The sequence below is a fragment of the Aedes albopictus genome, chromosome 3 (genome assembly GCF_035046485.1).
Source record: "Aedes albopictus strain Foshan chromosome 3, AalbF5, whole genome shotgun sequence".
Taxonomy (NCBI): domain Eukaryota; kingdom Metazoa; phylum Arthropoda; class Insecta; order Diptera; family Culicidae; genus Aedes; species Aedes albopictus.
In genome coordinates this window covers 399,204,093-399,221,893 of record NC_085138.1, presented here as the reverse complement: position 1 = coordinate 399,221,893, position 17,801 = coordinate 399,204,093, and the positions used below count along the sequence as shown (strand labels likewise).

The 17,801-nt window shown below is 39.9% G+C and overlaps 1 protein-coding gene across 1 annotated transcript; it reads left to right on the top strand.

The window, feature by feature from the left end:
* The first annotated feature begins 2,007 nt into the window (after positions 1–2,007).
* Positions 2,008–4,441, top strand: LOC109426534 (uncharacterized). Its single transcript, XM_019681666.3, has 3 exons — positions 2,008–2,160; positions 2,220–3,621; positions 3,875–4,441. The coding sequence occupies exons 2-3, from the start codon at positions 2,266–2,268 to the stop codon at positions 4,151–4,153; spliced, it is 1,635 nt and encodes a 544-aa protein (XP_019537211.3). The 5' UTR covers positions 2,008–2,160; positions 2,220–2,265; the 3' UTR covers positions 4,154–4,441.
* The last annotated feature ends 13,360 nt before the right edge of the window (positions 4,442–17,801 follow it).

Here is a 17,801-nt window from a genome sequence, read left to right as displayed (position 1 = left end):
ATGCAATATTTGAAGCAAAATTGATCATTTTCTAACGAAACGTAGTGATATGACAATCAGCATATTTTCTTTTATGTCAAAACTCCATTATAGTTTGAACATAATATATGAATAAGGTTCTCTATGATTTGTCTATGCCTTTCATCAATATTTTTATTTTGTATCCAAACGTAGTCACGAAATCTATTCTTCGTGACCTCTCGCACGGTAAAGCTAAATCAATTCCATCGTGACCTCTCGCACGGTAAGACAAAAAATATTTCATCGTGGCCTCTCGCACGGTCTTCAGGATTCATCGTGACCTCTCGCACGGTATTTACATCCTTGCAGCATCCTTACAGCCTCTCGCTCCGCGATTGACCATGTCGTTCAGAATTAATGAACGAATAGAACCTTTAAAAAACACCGCTAATTTAGATAACCGCTCACGAACGACAATTTTTTTAAAATCCAAAAAAAAAAATTTGACTTTTGTCCTATTTCCTACCGACCATGCCATGTCGTAAACGAATCCGCCATAGCTCAAAACGCACACGCGATCTGCACACCAAACCATCCGTCTCAAAACTCTTCATCAGACTGAAAAAGCACACTCACAGATCTGAGTCGAATGCCCACGGTCAATGCCAACATCTCCTCTTTCCTTCTTTCCATCGTCCAGCAACGTCTTTTTACTCTCGCATGCCTTCTCATTCATGCACAGTTTAGACGGTGTTGCTAGATTGATTCTGCATCACACATAACTGTCAAGCTAAAGGGCTTTCCAATAATCGCTGCTCGAAGGTACACGCTAAACTAATCCTACTTATCCCAACCAAATCTTATACACCACAGTAGGTTGAACTTGCTCGAAGTTGCAGCATCCCGCTCTTACCCGTTTGATGACAAATGGGTAAGAGCAAGATGCAGCAACTTCGAGCCAGTTCAACCTGCGTCGTTGAACAGGACTATTGTTCGTGCAGTTGAAAATCGGAATGTTTGACACGCGAAAATCGATTTTTCTCCTAAACCGTGTGTCAATAGAAATACACTAGAACTCCAATGGCGCTGTAGTCACTTTTCCTATTTAAACATATTAATAACTTTTATTGTAATAATTGATTGTTGTCAAGTGTCCAGCTTGAAGAGCATCTTTTGTTTTGGTAAACAACATATATTTGACACTTCTAGTACCGCTGCTGACGCTGTAAGGGCGTGGCAAACTAGATGTTAGTCACCCGGACAGTCGCGACATTGGACTTCTGTGCAAGGATGGAAGAAAATCGCTTCTAACGATAAATGATACAGGATACGAATAATCCAAGATAGCCTTGTTCTTGCAGTAGCATGATGCCGACGCCTCATACCGTTCGCGTATCACAGAGACAATCAAAGCATCTGATGCACGCTTTATCGCGTGATGACCCGTTATCGGATCATGTTACAAGTCGTGATAAATTTTATTCATCCCGATTTATGCCACTTATGCTCCCGGAACCCGAATTCATCATTAAGAATAATACATTCTTATGCATATCATGAAGCTTCAGCAAAAGGAATGCACAAAAAGTAACCAAAAATCGAAATTTATCATTTCGACTTCATGATAACGATCGCATCGCGGCCCCACGTGCCGAGCGATTCATTATTCGCGGAGCATGGTTTGTTATGAATGCTTGACGACAAAATTACATCGTTGTTGCTAAGATCGCGCGATGCCCTAACATAGCGACACATTCAAAATCTTATCATGATCACTAGATTTCCATCCTTGCTTCTGTGGCTAGTTTTTCTAATCGTGTGTCCGATGTACGTCGGGCACAGTGCGCTGGATAGAGGGCCAGGTCCGCTGCCCAGCGCACAGCGCACTACGTCCAACGTTAGGTTTCACATGTGGATTTTGAGAAAATTCGATTGTCGGGTGTGGGGAATTTTCGGGTTTCAACCGCGACGACAATATCTAGTAGACATCTAGTTTAAATTTTTGTGCGGGTGCGTGATGGTGGTTCCATTTTGCGTGTCATGGGGTTCGGTCAAAAGTATGTAAATTTAGTTCTCCGTGCATGTTTTGTTGGCTCTCTCGCCGTCTTGTCAATCGACTTGTTTATTTTGTTTATTTTACTGGATTTTTGTGATACATTTTCCGTTAAAATTGTAATAATTTGGTGTTATTCAAACAAAGTAAGTATAAATCTAGCTGCTCATTATAAAATCCACTTCACCTACAATTTTTCATCCAGGCCTTGCCGGAAATTTGAAAGTCAGTTTGAAAGACAAAAATAAAACATGGAAGCGAACGGCGGACTCCGCTGTCGTAAAATTCGCATCCTCCGGAAAGCGCTCAAGTTGCTGAAGCAGTGCAAGGTGCCTCATTTCTGTCCTACTTCCACCACCGTGTTCGATCAAATGCAGTTGGACTGGTCCGAGCAATTGGTCCGTCCCCTACCGCGTATGGTGGATTATTTCCACCGGCACCGACATACAATTTTCCGCGAGCAGCTGGGTCAGGTGATCTGGGAGGTTCGGAAGTATTTCGTGTTGGTTTACTTTGAACACACAGGAACCTCGTACGAGCGAGCGGACTATCAGCTGAACGATGACGACATATCCGATGTGGAAGAGCGGCTGGACGAATTGGAACCGGAAATTTTTCGAATCCTGACTCTGGAGGTGAATGCGGTGGTGCAGAACTGGTTGTTCCATTACTATGGAACCGAGCTGGCCATGGCAGGGTGGCAGTGCCGTCCAGGGGAAACCTTCGGCTTCAGTCGGTTGTGTCATTACCTGTTGGAGCGGAATTGTGGCGCTTCCGTGTGCTTCGGTTCGCGGATGTTGGCTTTTGCGGAGAATTTGGCGAAGGAATTGCTGGGCTACAGGGCTTATTTCTATTACCAGACGCTGGGACTTGCACTTTTGGAGAAACTTATGAAAGCCAACTACTTGGCCGGGAATTCTACCAACAACGCTGAGGATATTTTGGTATTGGCTTTGCGATTGATTCTCAAGGAACTCACCCTGGATTATTGTGATTTGTGGGAAGTGGTCTATTATGCCGTCAAATCTATTTCTTATAAAATTCCGTCTTTGGATGATGAGATCATGCGGATTTTGGTTTCATCCCTGATTGAGGATGGGGATTTCGATTATGTTCACGTAAATGCCACAATACGTATGCTACTGCTAGACCTTCCGGAAGCCCGAATCGAAGGAGTGCAAACGCTCAGCATATCCGGTCGGAAATGCGAGATGAAAGAATTTGGCGAACATGTGCTGAACCGACTCCATAACGAAATCAATCCAAAAAATCTTCGAATTTCAACCCGGTGGCGACTCCAGATAGGACGACTGATACCAAACCTGCTTAAAAAAGTGATTGAAGACTCTTCGCGGTGGAATTTGGACTACCAGCTGAGATTTCTGAACCTACTGCTGCGGCTGACTCTGTTTCCGATCGAAAAACCTAGGCGCCACGTGCGAGCTCGCCTTCAACTGTACTGCTGCCTGCTGAATCAAATTTTCACACCGTTCGATAAGCTGCTCAAAACACTGGAGCGACGTTCAGTGCTGGAAGCGGACGCTTTACGCGAAGAGATACGCGCCGAGGGTACATCCTACCTTTCCATGCAACTGGTGCGGCATCGGGTAAGAAATCAACTAACATAGAATCAAATACATTACATAATAGCCATCAACACCTAACTGTTTTTGCAAAATAACTATTAGGCGAGAAGAATATAATAGCGTTTTGTTTTTTGCTAAACAATGACTTAACATGTCACGGGCTGGCCATTATGCACGTAGTCCTTTTTTCTGACTTGGGCACCAAATCCCCCTCCGTGGCCTTGCGTGCCAATATGTGTAGGTATTTATACATTTTATTTTCAATGCTTTACAGGAACTCAGTAATATAATCCTAACCGTCCACACTGCGATCACTGAGATGACGCGAAAGTTCCTTTCGACGCAATGTCATCCCACGCCGGAGCACCACAAACGGTTTTGGCAGAGACACAAGACAGCAATCTACGATTTGATTATGCGATTCCAGGGACTTTTTCTGATAATGCAACAGTTGCATGTGGCCCTGGAGGATTTTTCCCTGAAGTTGGCCTCACTAGTGGAACCGAGCGAGTTGCAAAATATCCTGCAAAATGAACACCACTGCGGATGTTGATTGGTAAGTGATTCTATGTTACATTTTCGTTACATTTAATTTATAAGAAGTATTTTCTTTTCTTCGAATTTAACGAAGAAGAGCATAAGTTGATGTCTGTTCGGTGGAACAGCGGTTGCTCTTATATATGTAGTCGAAAAGATCATTCGAATAATACTAAATGATAAAAGTACCTATAATCTATTACTTTATTATTATTATTATTAGTTCCTTGATATGTACGGTATTTTCGGCAAAACAAACAATAAACTGACAAAAAACTTCAAATGATGAAATTCAATTTTATCTTTAACGCCTTCTAACCCCAGCCTTGTTTGTTTTTTCATGATACACAAAAAAAAATCCAAATAATTCAGAGTTCCAGAAAACTTATCTCAAGAAATATACTAATCTGATAATAAAAGTTTTTATCCATAACTTTCTAACCTTTTTAACTCGGAAACCACAAGCAATTTCGCTATTTTCCAAAAGAACCACTTCAATCTTATCATAGGTAGAATCTTACCAAATAACAATCTTGGTTGAATGGCCAAATTTTGTGATGTTAATTCATGGAATACAAAAACAACATGCCAAATTTTCCAGATATGCCGGAACCGGTTCCGGTAGGGAAAAGGAAGGCCTTTGTAGAACCATATGCTGCTATAGAGAGTAGTACCTAGCACATAATTCACGAATTTTTCACTTGAAAGTATTCAATTCAAACATACGTCATGCTAAGAGCAAAATACCTGGGATTTCTTTATGGATTCTTTCAAGGACACCTTCAGAAAATCTTTCAGGTATTTCTTCAGGAATTCCTCAAGGGACTTCTCCAGGAATTTCTTCTTCGTGAATTCTTCCATGGGCATCGACAAATTTCTCCAGGATGTTTTCCTTAGCTTGCTTCAGTGATTTCATAATGGATTGCTCCAGAGATTTTTTCAAGAATTCCTCTATGGGTTTCACCAGACATTCCTCCGGGAATTTCTCCTGGGATATCTTTAGGGGTTCCTCCAGTGATTGTTCCAGTGCCTTTTTCGAAGATTCCTTCAGGAATTCCTCCAGGGATTCCCAAAGGGATGTCAACAGAGATTCTTTTAGGTATTTCTGCAAGTGTTCCCTCAGAGATTTCTTCAGAAGTTTCTCTACATATTCCTTCAAGAATACCACTAGAGATTTCTCCAATAATACAATCTGGAATAATTCCAAGTATTTCAGTAGGAATATCTTCCATAAATTCTTTTCCGGGATTCCTTCAGGAACTGTTTCAAGGATTTCTCCAAAGATTCCCCCAGAGATTCTTTCAATTCCTTCAATTCAATTCCTCTAGAGATTCCTCCAGGAATTACTTCAGAGATTCCTCCAGCAATTCCCACAGAAATACCTTTACGAATTCCTCCAGGCATTCCTTCAAGATTTTTTTCATGAATTTCTCCAGGAACTCCTCCAAGAATTACCCCAGAAATTTCTTCAGGAATTCCTCCAAGAATTGCTTCAGGAATTGCTTCTGGACATCCTTCAGAAATTATGTTAGCAATTCCTACAGGAATTTCTCCTGGAAATCCTTTAGGGATTTCTTCAGAGATTCTTCCAGGAAATATTTCAGGAATACCTTCAGGATTTTTTCAGGGATTCCTCCAGGAATTATTTCAGAGATTTCACCAAGGGTTTCTCCACGAATTTCTCCGGGGATTTTCCCAGAAATATCCCCAGGAATTCCTCCCATAATTCCTCTGGAGATTTCATCAGGAATTTCTCCAGAAATTCTTCCAGGAATTGCTCCAAGAATTCCTCCAGGCCCTGGGCAAAGGCACAACCTTGTGATCAGCTTGATTGCTGTCAGGTCTCGGGGCTTAAATGTATCTTTACTCTACAGAGAAAGATGCACACTCGTGGTGCCAACAAGAACTGATACTTTTCGTGATCAAACAAAGAAGCGTCACGGTCATTTTTTTGTTGTTTTTGATATATTTGATTTCTTTTTGCAGAAAGGAAGTTGATACACAATTTGTCTTTCTATTTTTTGAAATTATTATTAACCAAGCTTGCAATATTGAAGACACATGAAATGAATCACAAGAAGAACTAGCATAAACGGTTCACTGGAAATCAAGCACCATATCGTCAAATTTATTGTTTTGTGTGAAAATATGCAAAGGTAAATAACGTTGACCATTTAATTAACAACACATTCTTTCACAGCTCAATATGCAATATCAATCTCCCACCTTTCCTCATCCTTAAGGCTTACTCCCAAACTCCACGGTGTATTATGGACGATGTGAGTTCTTGGACTTGCATTGGAGACCTGGCCCCATGACCCCCTTGTGCATCAATAAAATAAAATAAGAATTCCTCCAGGGGTTACGTCAGGAATTTGTTCAGAAATTCCTCCAGGCATTCCACCAGGATTCTCTCGAGAGATTTTTCCAGGAATTGCTCCAGTGATTCCTCCGAAAATTCCTTCAGGGATTTCTCCAAGAATTTCTCCAAAGATTTCTCATTAGTTACAAGAGGTTAGTTTAAGTAAAGAAAATTGAACAAAGACAAACTAGTGACAACCGTCGGAAATGTTAGACCTTCTCCATATACAGGGGATACTCAAAATAACTGGGACAGGTAAAATTTTCACTTTTCAAAAAATGTTCAACTCGCTGTAACTTTTCGAAAAGGGCATCAAATATTCTCAAATTTTTACTGTAAGCTCATCAAGTACTTGTGTATCAGTGATTCAAATTTGGAAAAGATCGGGCCATTCTACACGAAGTTATAAAAATTCTAGAAAAGGGTATAATTATTCGATAGCCAACTTTGAGCTGCTATATCTCCGGATTCAATGAACCGAATGCAATGAAATTTTGATCATTTATGACTTAAATAATGAACTTTAAAAATCAGTTGACTTAATTTGAAATTATTATCAAAAAAAAAAGTTATGTCGATTTCATTTATTCCATGTTTTTTCAGTAAATTTATCTATTTTTCATATGCATCCCATTACTTTTTCAATTTAATGGAGGCTATTTGGTTACTTTCCCTTGAAACATAAATATATTCAATTCAATTAGAGGGAATTTAAATGAACTATAATTTCTATCTCGAATTTTGAAACGATGATGAAGTTTTGGAAAAATTGGTGTTATATTAGAAAAATAATCTAATCGAAATAATTTTCTTTCGTGTGAACAATTTTAAGCTTAGTCAAATGTTTTTAATAGCTCATTATATAAGTCATAAATGATCAAAATTTCATTGCATTCGGATTATTTAATCCGGAGATATAACAGCTCAAAGTTGGCTATCGGATAATTATACCTTTTTCTAGAACCTTTATAACTTTGTGTAGAATGGCCCGATCCTTCCCAAATTTTGACCATTGATACACAGCTAGTTGATGAACTCACAGTAAAAATTTGAGAGTATTTGATGCCCTTTTCGAAAAGTTACAGCGAGTTGAACATTTTTTGAAAAGTGAAAATGTTACCTGTCCCAGTTATTTTGAGTATCCCCTGTATATCACCGCATTAAGCTGGAGTTGAACGTTTGCAGAAGCTTACAAATTCATCAAGAGATTTCTTCAGAAATTTAGTTAGGAATTCTTTCCAGAATAAGTTTTGGAATTCCACCAGCTATACTTTCAGAAATTTCTCCGGGAATTTCTTCAAGGGAATCTACAGGGTTTGCCTAGATCCTGTAGGAATTCCAGGTGTTTTTTCAGGGATACATCCAAGAAGTCGTCCAGGAAGTGCTCCAAGATTTCTTCCAGGATTTTTTTTTATGAATTCCTGCTGGGTCTCATCAAAGATTCCTCCAGGGATTTGCCAGGAATTTGTTCGGAAGTTTCTCCAGGAATTCTTCCAAAATTCACTCTAGAGATTTTTCCAGGGATTGCTGCAGGCATTCCGCGAAGGCTCTCTTCAAAAATTCGTTCAGAAACTTTTCAATCATTTTTTCCAGGGATGTACGCAAGAATTTCTCCAGGATTAGCTGATGATTTTTTAATTACTTCCAGAATTTCTGGAGGAATTCCTCCAGCGAATAGTATTGGAAGAAAATTTAAAAAGGATGCCCCAACTAACATTTATTGTGAATGTAAACGTCAAAAAAGCATCCTCAATACGGCTTGATGCTGAGTTACTGTGTTCTACATACGGACGGAAGCTTCTATGCAAACCCTATACCAATGAATCTGGCGAACTTAATCCACATGTATATGCTGTGCGAGCAGCTTCTATGCCACCAAGTCATAGCACTTTTCTCGGCTTATATGTAACCAAACTGAATAACATCTTGAGAAGGCGCTTTTTCCGTCTTTTCACAGGTGTTAAATAATAGTTATACGACATTCCCAAATTAATCGATGCCACAAAAAACCTTACCCAAAAAACCCGAAACAGAGAAAGATGATCAAACGTCAGATAGCCTTATGTATCCCGCTTAAAGTTTGTTTTGACATTAATGTTTACATCCGACAAGCCGTGTTGGTATGCCAACAGTTTCTTTATTACAGCTTCTAGCTGTAATGATATCGCATAATGGCGTTCAAAGCGCTGTTGGTTTGTGGATTTTTTAGCATCACAAATTGTACTGTATAGTAGCAGCTATTGCATTAGTATGGACACTTATTCGATTAGTTCAAAATTCAATATCTTCCGAGAAAAATTCTGGTGTTGGAATAGAGTGCAGTAAAGGCAGCTCCAGCAACAAGTGAATGGTTTCCGAAAACCGAACTGGGTAGTTGTATGGTGCTTCATTTGGACTGTAACATAGCAGAAAGCAAATGACTGAAGCTTAAAGTGCTGACAAAGTTAGTTAAGTAATGGGGTTTCTCTAGAAATCCCCGTATTGTTTTCTCTAGCAATCCCTAGGATTTCTGTTGAAATTTCCACAATAATATATAACAGAATCATTCTAAGAATTCCTCCAGAGGTTTTTCCCGATATGCTTCTATAGGAATTTCATCCGGTGATTCCTCCAGGAATTTTTATCCATGAGACTTTATCTAAAGATTCCCCCATAAATATCTCATGGGATTCCACCACTCCACCAGAAACTTATCTTGGCCTTCCTCCAGAAATTCCAGTTGGATTTCTCAAGCAATTTCTGCTGTGGTTCTTCCAGCGATTTCTCCTAGGACATCTCTATAAATTCTAAGTATAATACGATAATACCATTCCGGAATTCTCCTAGGGATTTCCCAAAGAATTTCTGCTGAAATTCCCTCAAAAACTCCTGCTGTGATGAAGCAAGGCAATCTTTCTAGGATTTTTAACTTAACTTTAACTTAACTACTTCCCATGGTTGCTCTAGAGCACCATCGAATTTCGACGAACTCGTGACAAACGGAATTAGATGAATATGATGCAATAGTTGTTAGAATATGATTCTAATCTCATTAGGTAAACCCTTCTGCCATGGCAACTACTTGTTTCAATGGTGGAACTATTGATAAACAATAAAAAACTATTGATTTACAACTATTTTTTTTCGTTGATATCGTAAAATTTGGCAATTTGCAATAACTTTTGTTTAAGTATTTTTTTCGGAACGCTTTCTTGGTATAGAAATAGTCGTTCATAGACGTGGGAAGTAAAGGGATAAGAATTTGCTTCGGCGTTTCATCCAGAAGTTCCTCCAGAAATTTTATCCTGGGATTTTTCCGAAAATTGCTCATGGGGTTCCTCCAGGAACTCATCCTGATCTTCATCCAGGAGTTCATGTTGGGATTCCACAAGCGATTCCTGCTGTGATTCTTTCAGGAATGCCTCCTAGAACTCCCTGATACCTGCAGGTATCCCTCTATGGTTTTTCCAGTGATTTTTCTATGGACTCATCCAGGAATTCCTCCTGAAATTTTATCCATGAATTACTCAAGTAATTTCAATTGAAGGAATCCCAATATAAATCTCTAGAGAAATCCCTAAAAGAAATTCAGGAGATAGAAAAACTCTAGTGAAATCCTATTAGAACTACCTGGAGGCATCCTCAAAGAAGTTTCATTAATATATACCAGGAGGAATGCCTAGAGAAATCCTTAAAGGAATCAGTAGAGAATTTTGGAGAAATCCATTGAGAGAAGTTCATTGATGAAATATCGGGAGGAATCCATAAAGGAATATCTAGAGAAATCACAGGAAGAATCGATAGAGGTGTTTTTGGAGAAATCCACGAAAAGGTTCCTTAAGAAATACCAAGATGAAGTTTTTCGGGTAATGCAAAAATAGCTCAGAATGATGTATCTTGAAAAACCATGAACTTAGATATGTCGGGTGATGATGTTTTGTAAGCGAAACATCGAAAAATGTCGCATAATAGTATTGAGTATTTTCAAAATCTAAGATCCGGAAATTCAGTAAGCCGATTCCAAAATGACCAAAATGTATTTGTAGTGACCAATCATTGTGATAATATGCAATAACTTTCAAAATTATAAAGTTTGGTAAGTCTGATTCTAACTCCTACCTTTTTTGATTATTCATGATTAAAAACAAACATTTTTCTTTAAAAAAGTGTTATTTATAATAAAAACTAGACCTAAGCGTAAGTCGAGATTGGTTGCATAAGAGTTTTAGTGTACACCATTTTTTTTCTTTCTCGGTACATCTTGAAAAAAAACAGCCGATTCTTGAAAGATAGAAAAATCTCTGATGACATTATTGATCAGTTTCCCCCAAAATACTTTTTATAGCATTTAGGGGTGATGTTATTCGGGTTAATGATACATGCGAGTTTGAAACATACGGGCTCTTGGTTGTCAACAGTCAACATACAACGCGATATAAAGCATTCTTTCTGGCATTCTTCGCATATTCCTTCTCCGCAGTTTCTATGTACCGCCGTTTTTACGATCCCACTTTTCGGATAGTTGAGATAAATCCAGCGATGTTTATGACAATTGCAAGTTGTAATCTACTCTTTGTAGAGCAGTTCTTCGCTTCCTGCCTACGCGAAAATTCCTAACAAGCCACACAATAGCAGATAAACTCCTTCGTTTCAGCAGCATTCATCGCAGAAAGAACATCAAATAAAAATTCCAACGATCACTACTGATCCCCGCAAGTCTCTAACATACCTGCGCTCTGCCCTCTCCCATTCGTTAGTATTGGCCCTATGTTGTTAATAAACCAAATTAAGTTGTCCATTCTGTCCGGCCGGCAACCGTCAAGCCAACTGCACAGCAAAACGACAACTGTCCAGCATACATGCGACCACAGTTCGTCCTCTTCCTCTTAGGACCTTTGAGTTGCCGTTTTCTTCAGTGCCGCACCGTAAGAACCGCACGCTTATTGGCCAAATTGACATATTGACTTATGCCAGCGTGGACTTCGAAAGCTCGAAGCGATCGTGGACACACACGCGACGCGGCACGCGATTATTTCGCGGCCATTTGTGCCGCGGACCTCTAAGCGCGATGTAGAGGAATTGCTCTGCATTCTTCAGTTAGAGGCAGTCACAGTCAGCAGTCGTTTGTTTCCTCCAGCAGCGTGATGTTGGGAAGATTTATTTCTCAATTAAATCGAATGTTTTCTCTTCTCCCAGTGTTTTTGGAATTGTCGATCAAACGAAGGATCGGCACAAGCACGCGTCCAGATGCATGGCTATTGCGATATTGTCAATCGTGTTTTATCTGAATCCTAAGATCTGATTAGAAAACGCGGTCGTCTTGGATGAAAAGGAATAACAAACTCAGCACCAAGCCAACAATCTTACTTGATGTTGGTATTTGATGGACCACAATGTTCAATTGGATCTATGTTGGCAGGATAAACCATCTTTGTACTTGACAAGTTCTTGGAGTAGGGCCCATATAGCCGAGGCGGTAAACGCACGGGTATTCAGCATGACCATGCTGAGGGTGACGGGTTCGATTCCCGGTCGGTCCAGGATCTTTTCGTAAAGGAAATTTCCTTGACTTCCTTGGGCATAGAGTATCTTCATGCCTGCCACACGATATACACATGCAAAATGGTCATTGGCAGAGGAAGCTCTCAGTTAATAACTGTGGAAGTGCTCATAGAACACTAAGCTGAGAAGCAGGCTTTGTCCCAATGAGGACGTTACGCCAAGAAGAGAGAGAGGAAGTTCTTGGAGTCCAGGAGTGTTATGTCTCCATTGATTGGTCTGAAGGTTCTCTTGTAAATGAGCTACGTGGCCGTAACAGATAGCGGCGTCAGTCGTATACATAGTCAGAACATCCTGAAGATTATTTAAGTTTCTGATGTCAGTTACTCGGAAACGCAGTAGCAATAACTGCACAGTTAGATATCAAATAATACAAAGTTCCATAATCAGATTCACAGCTATTATTGTCTATCCGGTTGGAATCAAGACAGACATTTAATCAAAAATTGCAATTTTCTTGGTCCACAAGTTTCGCAACTGTTTCGCGACTAGTGCGCTGTGTTGCTAATGCCATAGAGGTAGATGCGCATTACTTCCGAAATGATTAAGAAAACGTCGCGAGTCGGGTCGCATCGTGGCTCAGTCGTGCGACGTCCGCTTTGGTGGCGGCCCGACAATACATACAAATGACTCAGCTTGCTGAATATTCGCCATGTGATAGCTGAGTCGGCAGTGGCCAGTCAATGCTTTGACCAGAATGCTGCAATTCTGCTTTGACAGATTTGTAAGATACTTCGCCACCCTTGGAGATGGCTCAGTACAATATAATTTTGTTTGACGACATCACTCCAAACTATTCCAGTATTGTTTGTGTTGAGTAGCAGCCCAGATACAAATCTGAAGCTTTATCCAACACTTCGATATCGGAATAGCTGGGTCAGGATCAATGAAGTCATGTGATGCTCCGGTGTGAGCTAACTTATAAGCCAATTCATTTCCAGCGATGGAAGAATAGACATATAAGGTGAACAGCATTTGCTGCTGCTCCTCGATTTGAGTTCGTCAAGCGATAACTATCTTCTACCTAGAGTAATTGTTGGCCGAAGCAAGAGCAACAGCAGCCTGGCTATCTGGACAGACGTATGTTACTTTGCCCATTACGTACTGCTGAAGTGCTGATTGCATTCCGCACATAAGGGCAAAGATTTCAGCCTGAAAACGGTGCAGTGTCTACCAAGTAGCTCACGAGAGTAGACATCAGCGCCAGTTCGACCTTCGAGAAGAGAGCCATCAGTGTAGTATACGATGCTGTCTGGCATACTTCTCTCCGGATAACCAGATGTCCACTCTTCCCGGGAAGAGAATTTCATAGAAAATGTCCTATATGGAAAATTACAAGCAATGGGTAGATCACTTGGAGCAAGGACAATTGTGTCCCAATTACCCAAAAGTGCAAAAACGAGATGTGTGTTGATCTGCGATGCACAGGAGTTTCCTCTAGTAGACCGAGTAGACGGGCCTGTCCATAAACTACGAAGATTCTTAGGGGGGGACGGGGGGGTCTGGCGAAAGTCTACGCTCCATACAAATTTCGAAAATTTTGTATGAGCAAAAGTCTACGAGGGGGGAGGGGGGGTCTGAGATGGTCGAAAAAAGTCTACGTAGTTTATGGACAGCGCCACGGCACGTGCAAGAAAGTGCTCCTTGTTTAAGATGCATGTGTAGTGAGGCAACGTCAAAGAGAACTTCGGGCGGTGCCGTGGGAGTTGAAGAGGACGCTCCAGACATCGCCAATCAGCATATGCTTTGGAGATGGCCTAATATCGATTAGATCGTTCTCACTTCGCCCTTTTTCCGCAACATAAGACAAGACAGCCATAAACCAATATTGGTCAAACAACAGTTGTGTAGATCCATTTGATATACTTGGGTTTTAGACCCCAAGTTGTATCAAAGGTTCGCTGGCATTGCCCGAAGGCCATACAAGCTTTCTTGATTATGAACTCAATATGAGGTGCCTAGGAAAGTTTGAAATCAAGTAGGGTATATGGATCATTCCTTGGCCTAATTTGCAAACCGCCCTGACAATTTTGACCATAACTCATGAATTAATAGCACTATAAATAATATGTTGACCCTATTACGCACTCTAGGCAATGCATGTTTCACCAATTAGAAGTAAACTAACGTAAATATTCAAGAATTAACTTAACTAAGTTGAAAAGATTCGATGTGATGGTATGCAACGTTGGTCTATGGTACAAAAATTGGCCTATTAGTGGATACAACGTTGGCCTATTGCTTTCCATGCACTAGAACCACTTATTATCTTATTTTTTCAATATTTCTGCTGAGGTATTATCTCTGTTTGTTCACCAATCATACTTTCAAATTACATTTTCGGAGCCAAATTTTCAAAAAACTATAAATAAATCACTTAAACTAAAGTTCTCTCTTTTTTAGTAACGAAAACAATGCAACCCGATTTTTGTGTTATATTTCTATAGTCACCGCACACAAAATCTATTTTTTTCTGTTCGTTCTTTCTAGTTTTTACGCAAGCAATGTTGTTGGCGTCACTTTATCGGTGTTTTTGACGTCACTTTACTGATGGGCCAAGATTTGGGTACATAGTGAAAAAAATGTCCTCAATATTCGGCCCACATGTAATTTGTAAAATAGTTATTATTCGTTAAAAACAAACACACAAATTCAAACTAACATCTTTGACCGTCGCATCAAATGTTCAGTTATTGAAAAGGTAATTCGAAATATTCCAGAATCATGCCATTTTTGACCATGTGTATAGACTACCCACTAAGCTGAAGAATCATGGCGTCTACAAAAGCTAAACAAAGTGACATTTTCATACAATTTTAATACTCCAAAGTGCTAAAATTGAAACGAAATGTTACAGTTGTTTGGCGCAAAGCTTTTCCGATATCCAGTTCGGCATGTTTGTTTGAGTTTTTGGTTAACGTTGAGATAGGCCGAATGAGGGGACTATGCCAACGAAGCATCCCGATACCCTATAACTCCAACGTACTTTACCTATTCAGCCACATCGATTTCAGAATCAAAGAGACGCAAAGATTGAACGCTATTACGATTTTGCCTTTCTGTGAAAAGAACAATAGATGTTTCACTCGAATTAACCGAAAGGCCATATCGGCGACATCAACCCTCAACTACCCGAAGGGCGCTTTGCATCAGGTCAAAAGGGTGCTGATGCACAACCGCCTAACAGTGTTAGATAGTCGTCGGCAAAACCATAAGGGGGCATCCATTTAGTACGTCACGCAAAATTTGAGAATTTTAGACCCCCCCTCCCCCCTTCGCACGGGTTTTTCGTATACCTAATACATTGCTTGTAACACTTTCGGAAAGCCCTCCTCCCCCCTATGAGCGTGACGTACTTTATGGATGCCCCCTAAGTGGGAAAACCGCAACTATTAGGCTGCCTCAATAGCTTATCTGCTACGAGATTCCACAAGACCGGTGATAGGACTCCCCTTTGAAGGCATCCACAAACACTTAATTTCTTAATCACTGCTTGACGCAATGTCAACGCAATGGAAGAGATGTCGGATATTGAGCATTTGGTGAATCCATTTGGAAATCATGACCCATGACCCCGTGCGACTTCCAATATGGCATCTAAAGTCACATTGTCAAAGGCACCCTCGATATCTAAGAAAACACCCAAGCAAAAGTGCGTTTGAGCGAATGCCTTTTCGACGATATCGTAAGCAACCTTTTGTAAGATCTCCACAAGAATATCTTTCAGAATATAGCACAGTTGTTGTCGTCGAATTTATCCTAAAGTTTCTCTCGGGATTCTTGAAGATTTTTTCGCGATTCCTTGGGAACAGGAGCAAATCTACTCCTGAAATTTCTTAAGCAGTTTTTCACGAATTTTAATCGAAAAACGTCGAATTTTCATCCAGTAATGTCTTCAAGAAACTTCTGTGCACTTTTTTCTATAGTTTTCCCTTAGTTTCTACAGGAGTTTCTTTCGGAAGTTCTATCAGAAGAGTCCTTCCGGCATTGGTCCTGAGATGTATCGCAGAGTTTTTTTTTTTCTGAATTCAACTAGGATTTTGTAGTAAGCTTTTTTCTGAGTGCCTGATTTCTTACAGTGCTTTTCCCAAGCTTTTCCTCGTAGTTATTTTCCGCAATTGATGCAGTGATCCACCTTCTACGAATTCTAGGAATGTCTCCTGAGATTAAAAAACGAGATTCCGTGTAGGAAATTCCCAGAGAAATATTGGAAGGAATCCCTGTAAAGTAGTGTGAAAAGTTCCCGAGTAGGTGGACATCTTCCAAAGTTTCTCTAGATAATTCGCCAATAATTCTTTGCCAACCCGGGTAGACGAGAATATCTAAATCATATCTCAAATCGAACACTTTTTGCAGTCATAGCTCGGTGTGATTTTGATGAGTTATTCAAAAATCTAATGAATATAGAACGAATAGCTCAAAGTGATATGATTTCAGTTTATGTTCTTGTCGAAATAGCTGAAAGTTTCTTCATAAGAACAAGTTTAGTTCTTTTGCACGAAATGGAACACATACACTCATAGAGATGCCTCAATGTTAGTAAAATGCCAAGTGCCCCTCTCTGAGCTGTGGAAACGAAGAACCGCATGGTCTTATTCCCATGTGATTTACAACAGCGAGCCACAGTTGAGTGGTAAGCATCGCCGCCTGTGAATCCTAAGGTCGTAGGTTCGATGCTGGATGCTGACATTTTTTTATTTTTTTTTTCTAGAAAAAAGTGACAAATTTTGTCTGCTCTTGTTTTGATCTTGTAATATCTTAACGAGCTATTATAGAGTAGTTCACCATACCGTCTACACCCGTTGGTTTGACCGCATCTAATCTGAACACTTTTTAATTTGACCCCCTCTAATCTGCACATCGTTCAAATTAAAAATGGTTCAAACTTCATTCGGCTGATGGAACGGGGTGAAACGGAACGCAGAATCAAAACAAAACATCAAATAAGGCTGCCAGTAGTGTATTTTTCCGTCGCCACAGGGTTGCTAGAAGTTCAAACTAAAAATGCACCCCGTTGGTTTGCATGAGGTGTCGTTCAAACCAACGGGGGTAGACGGTATTAGATTTTGTTATCATTTCTGTTCTTTTACTTCTTATATCAATCAAACCAATATCAGCTTTTGCTCTTCAGTAATTCAATCGATCATAACTGAATATGCTATTCATCAGATTTTTCCACCTACTCGGGAAGCTATCCTTAAAATCCACTACGAGAAATTCCTGAAGAAACTTTGGATAAATGTTGGAAGAAAGGAATCCATTGAGAAACATATCGAAAAACCTTTTGGGAGAAATCCCGGAAGGTATTCCAGTAGACACCCCGTAAAAAACGCTTGCAGAAATCCTGGAAGGAACTCTGGTAGAAATCTTTGGAACAACGCTCAGAAATCCCAGAAGAACAGAGAAAAAAATCTTTGAAGGAACTATTTATGAGAGCAAATGCGTAAAAAAAAACTCCAGATGGAAACTTGGGAGAACTGGAGAAAGCCAGAAAAAATACGGCAAACCTCCAGGGAGGAAACAAACCTTTGATGAATTCAAGGAAGAAACTGTGAAAGAATTTGAAGGAAAAATTGCGGTAAAAATTCTAGAAAGAATTCGAGAAAAACTCATAAATGATTGGACTTCTGAATATGATTACCTTGATTATTTAGAGTGTTTGGATGTCATTTCTTATGATTTTCCAATAATTCGATATACAAACGTACCGATGGATCTATTGGTAAAATTATAAAAAAAAATGACATCTTAGGAGATTTGAATT

Coding starts and splice junctions, on each gene's coding strand:
- LOC109426534 (XM_019681666.3), top strand. CDS start 2,266: ATGGAAGCGAACGGCGGACTCCGCTGTCGTAAAATTCGCATCCTCCGG. Junction 3,622..3,874: donor TGCAACTGGTGCGGCATCGG/GTAAGAAATCAA, acceptor AATGCTTTACAG/GAACTCAGTAATATAATCCT.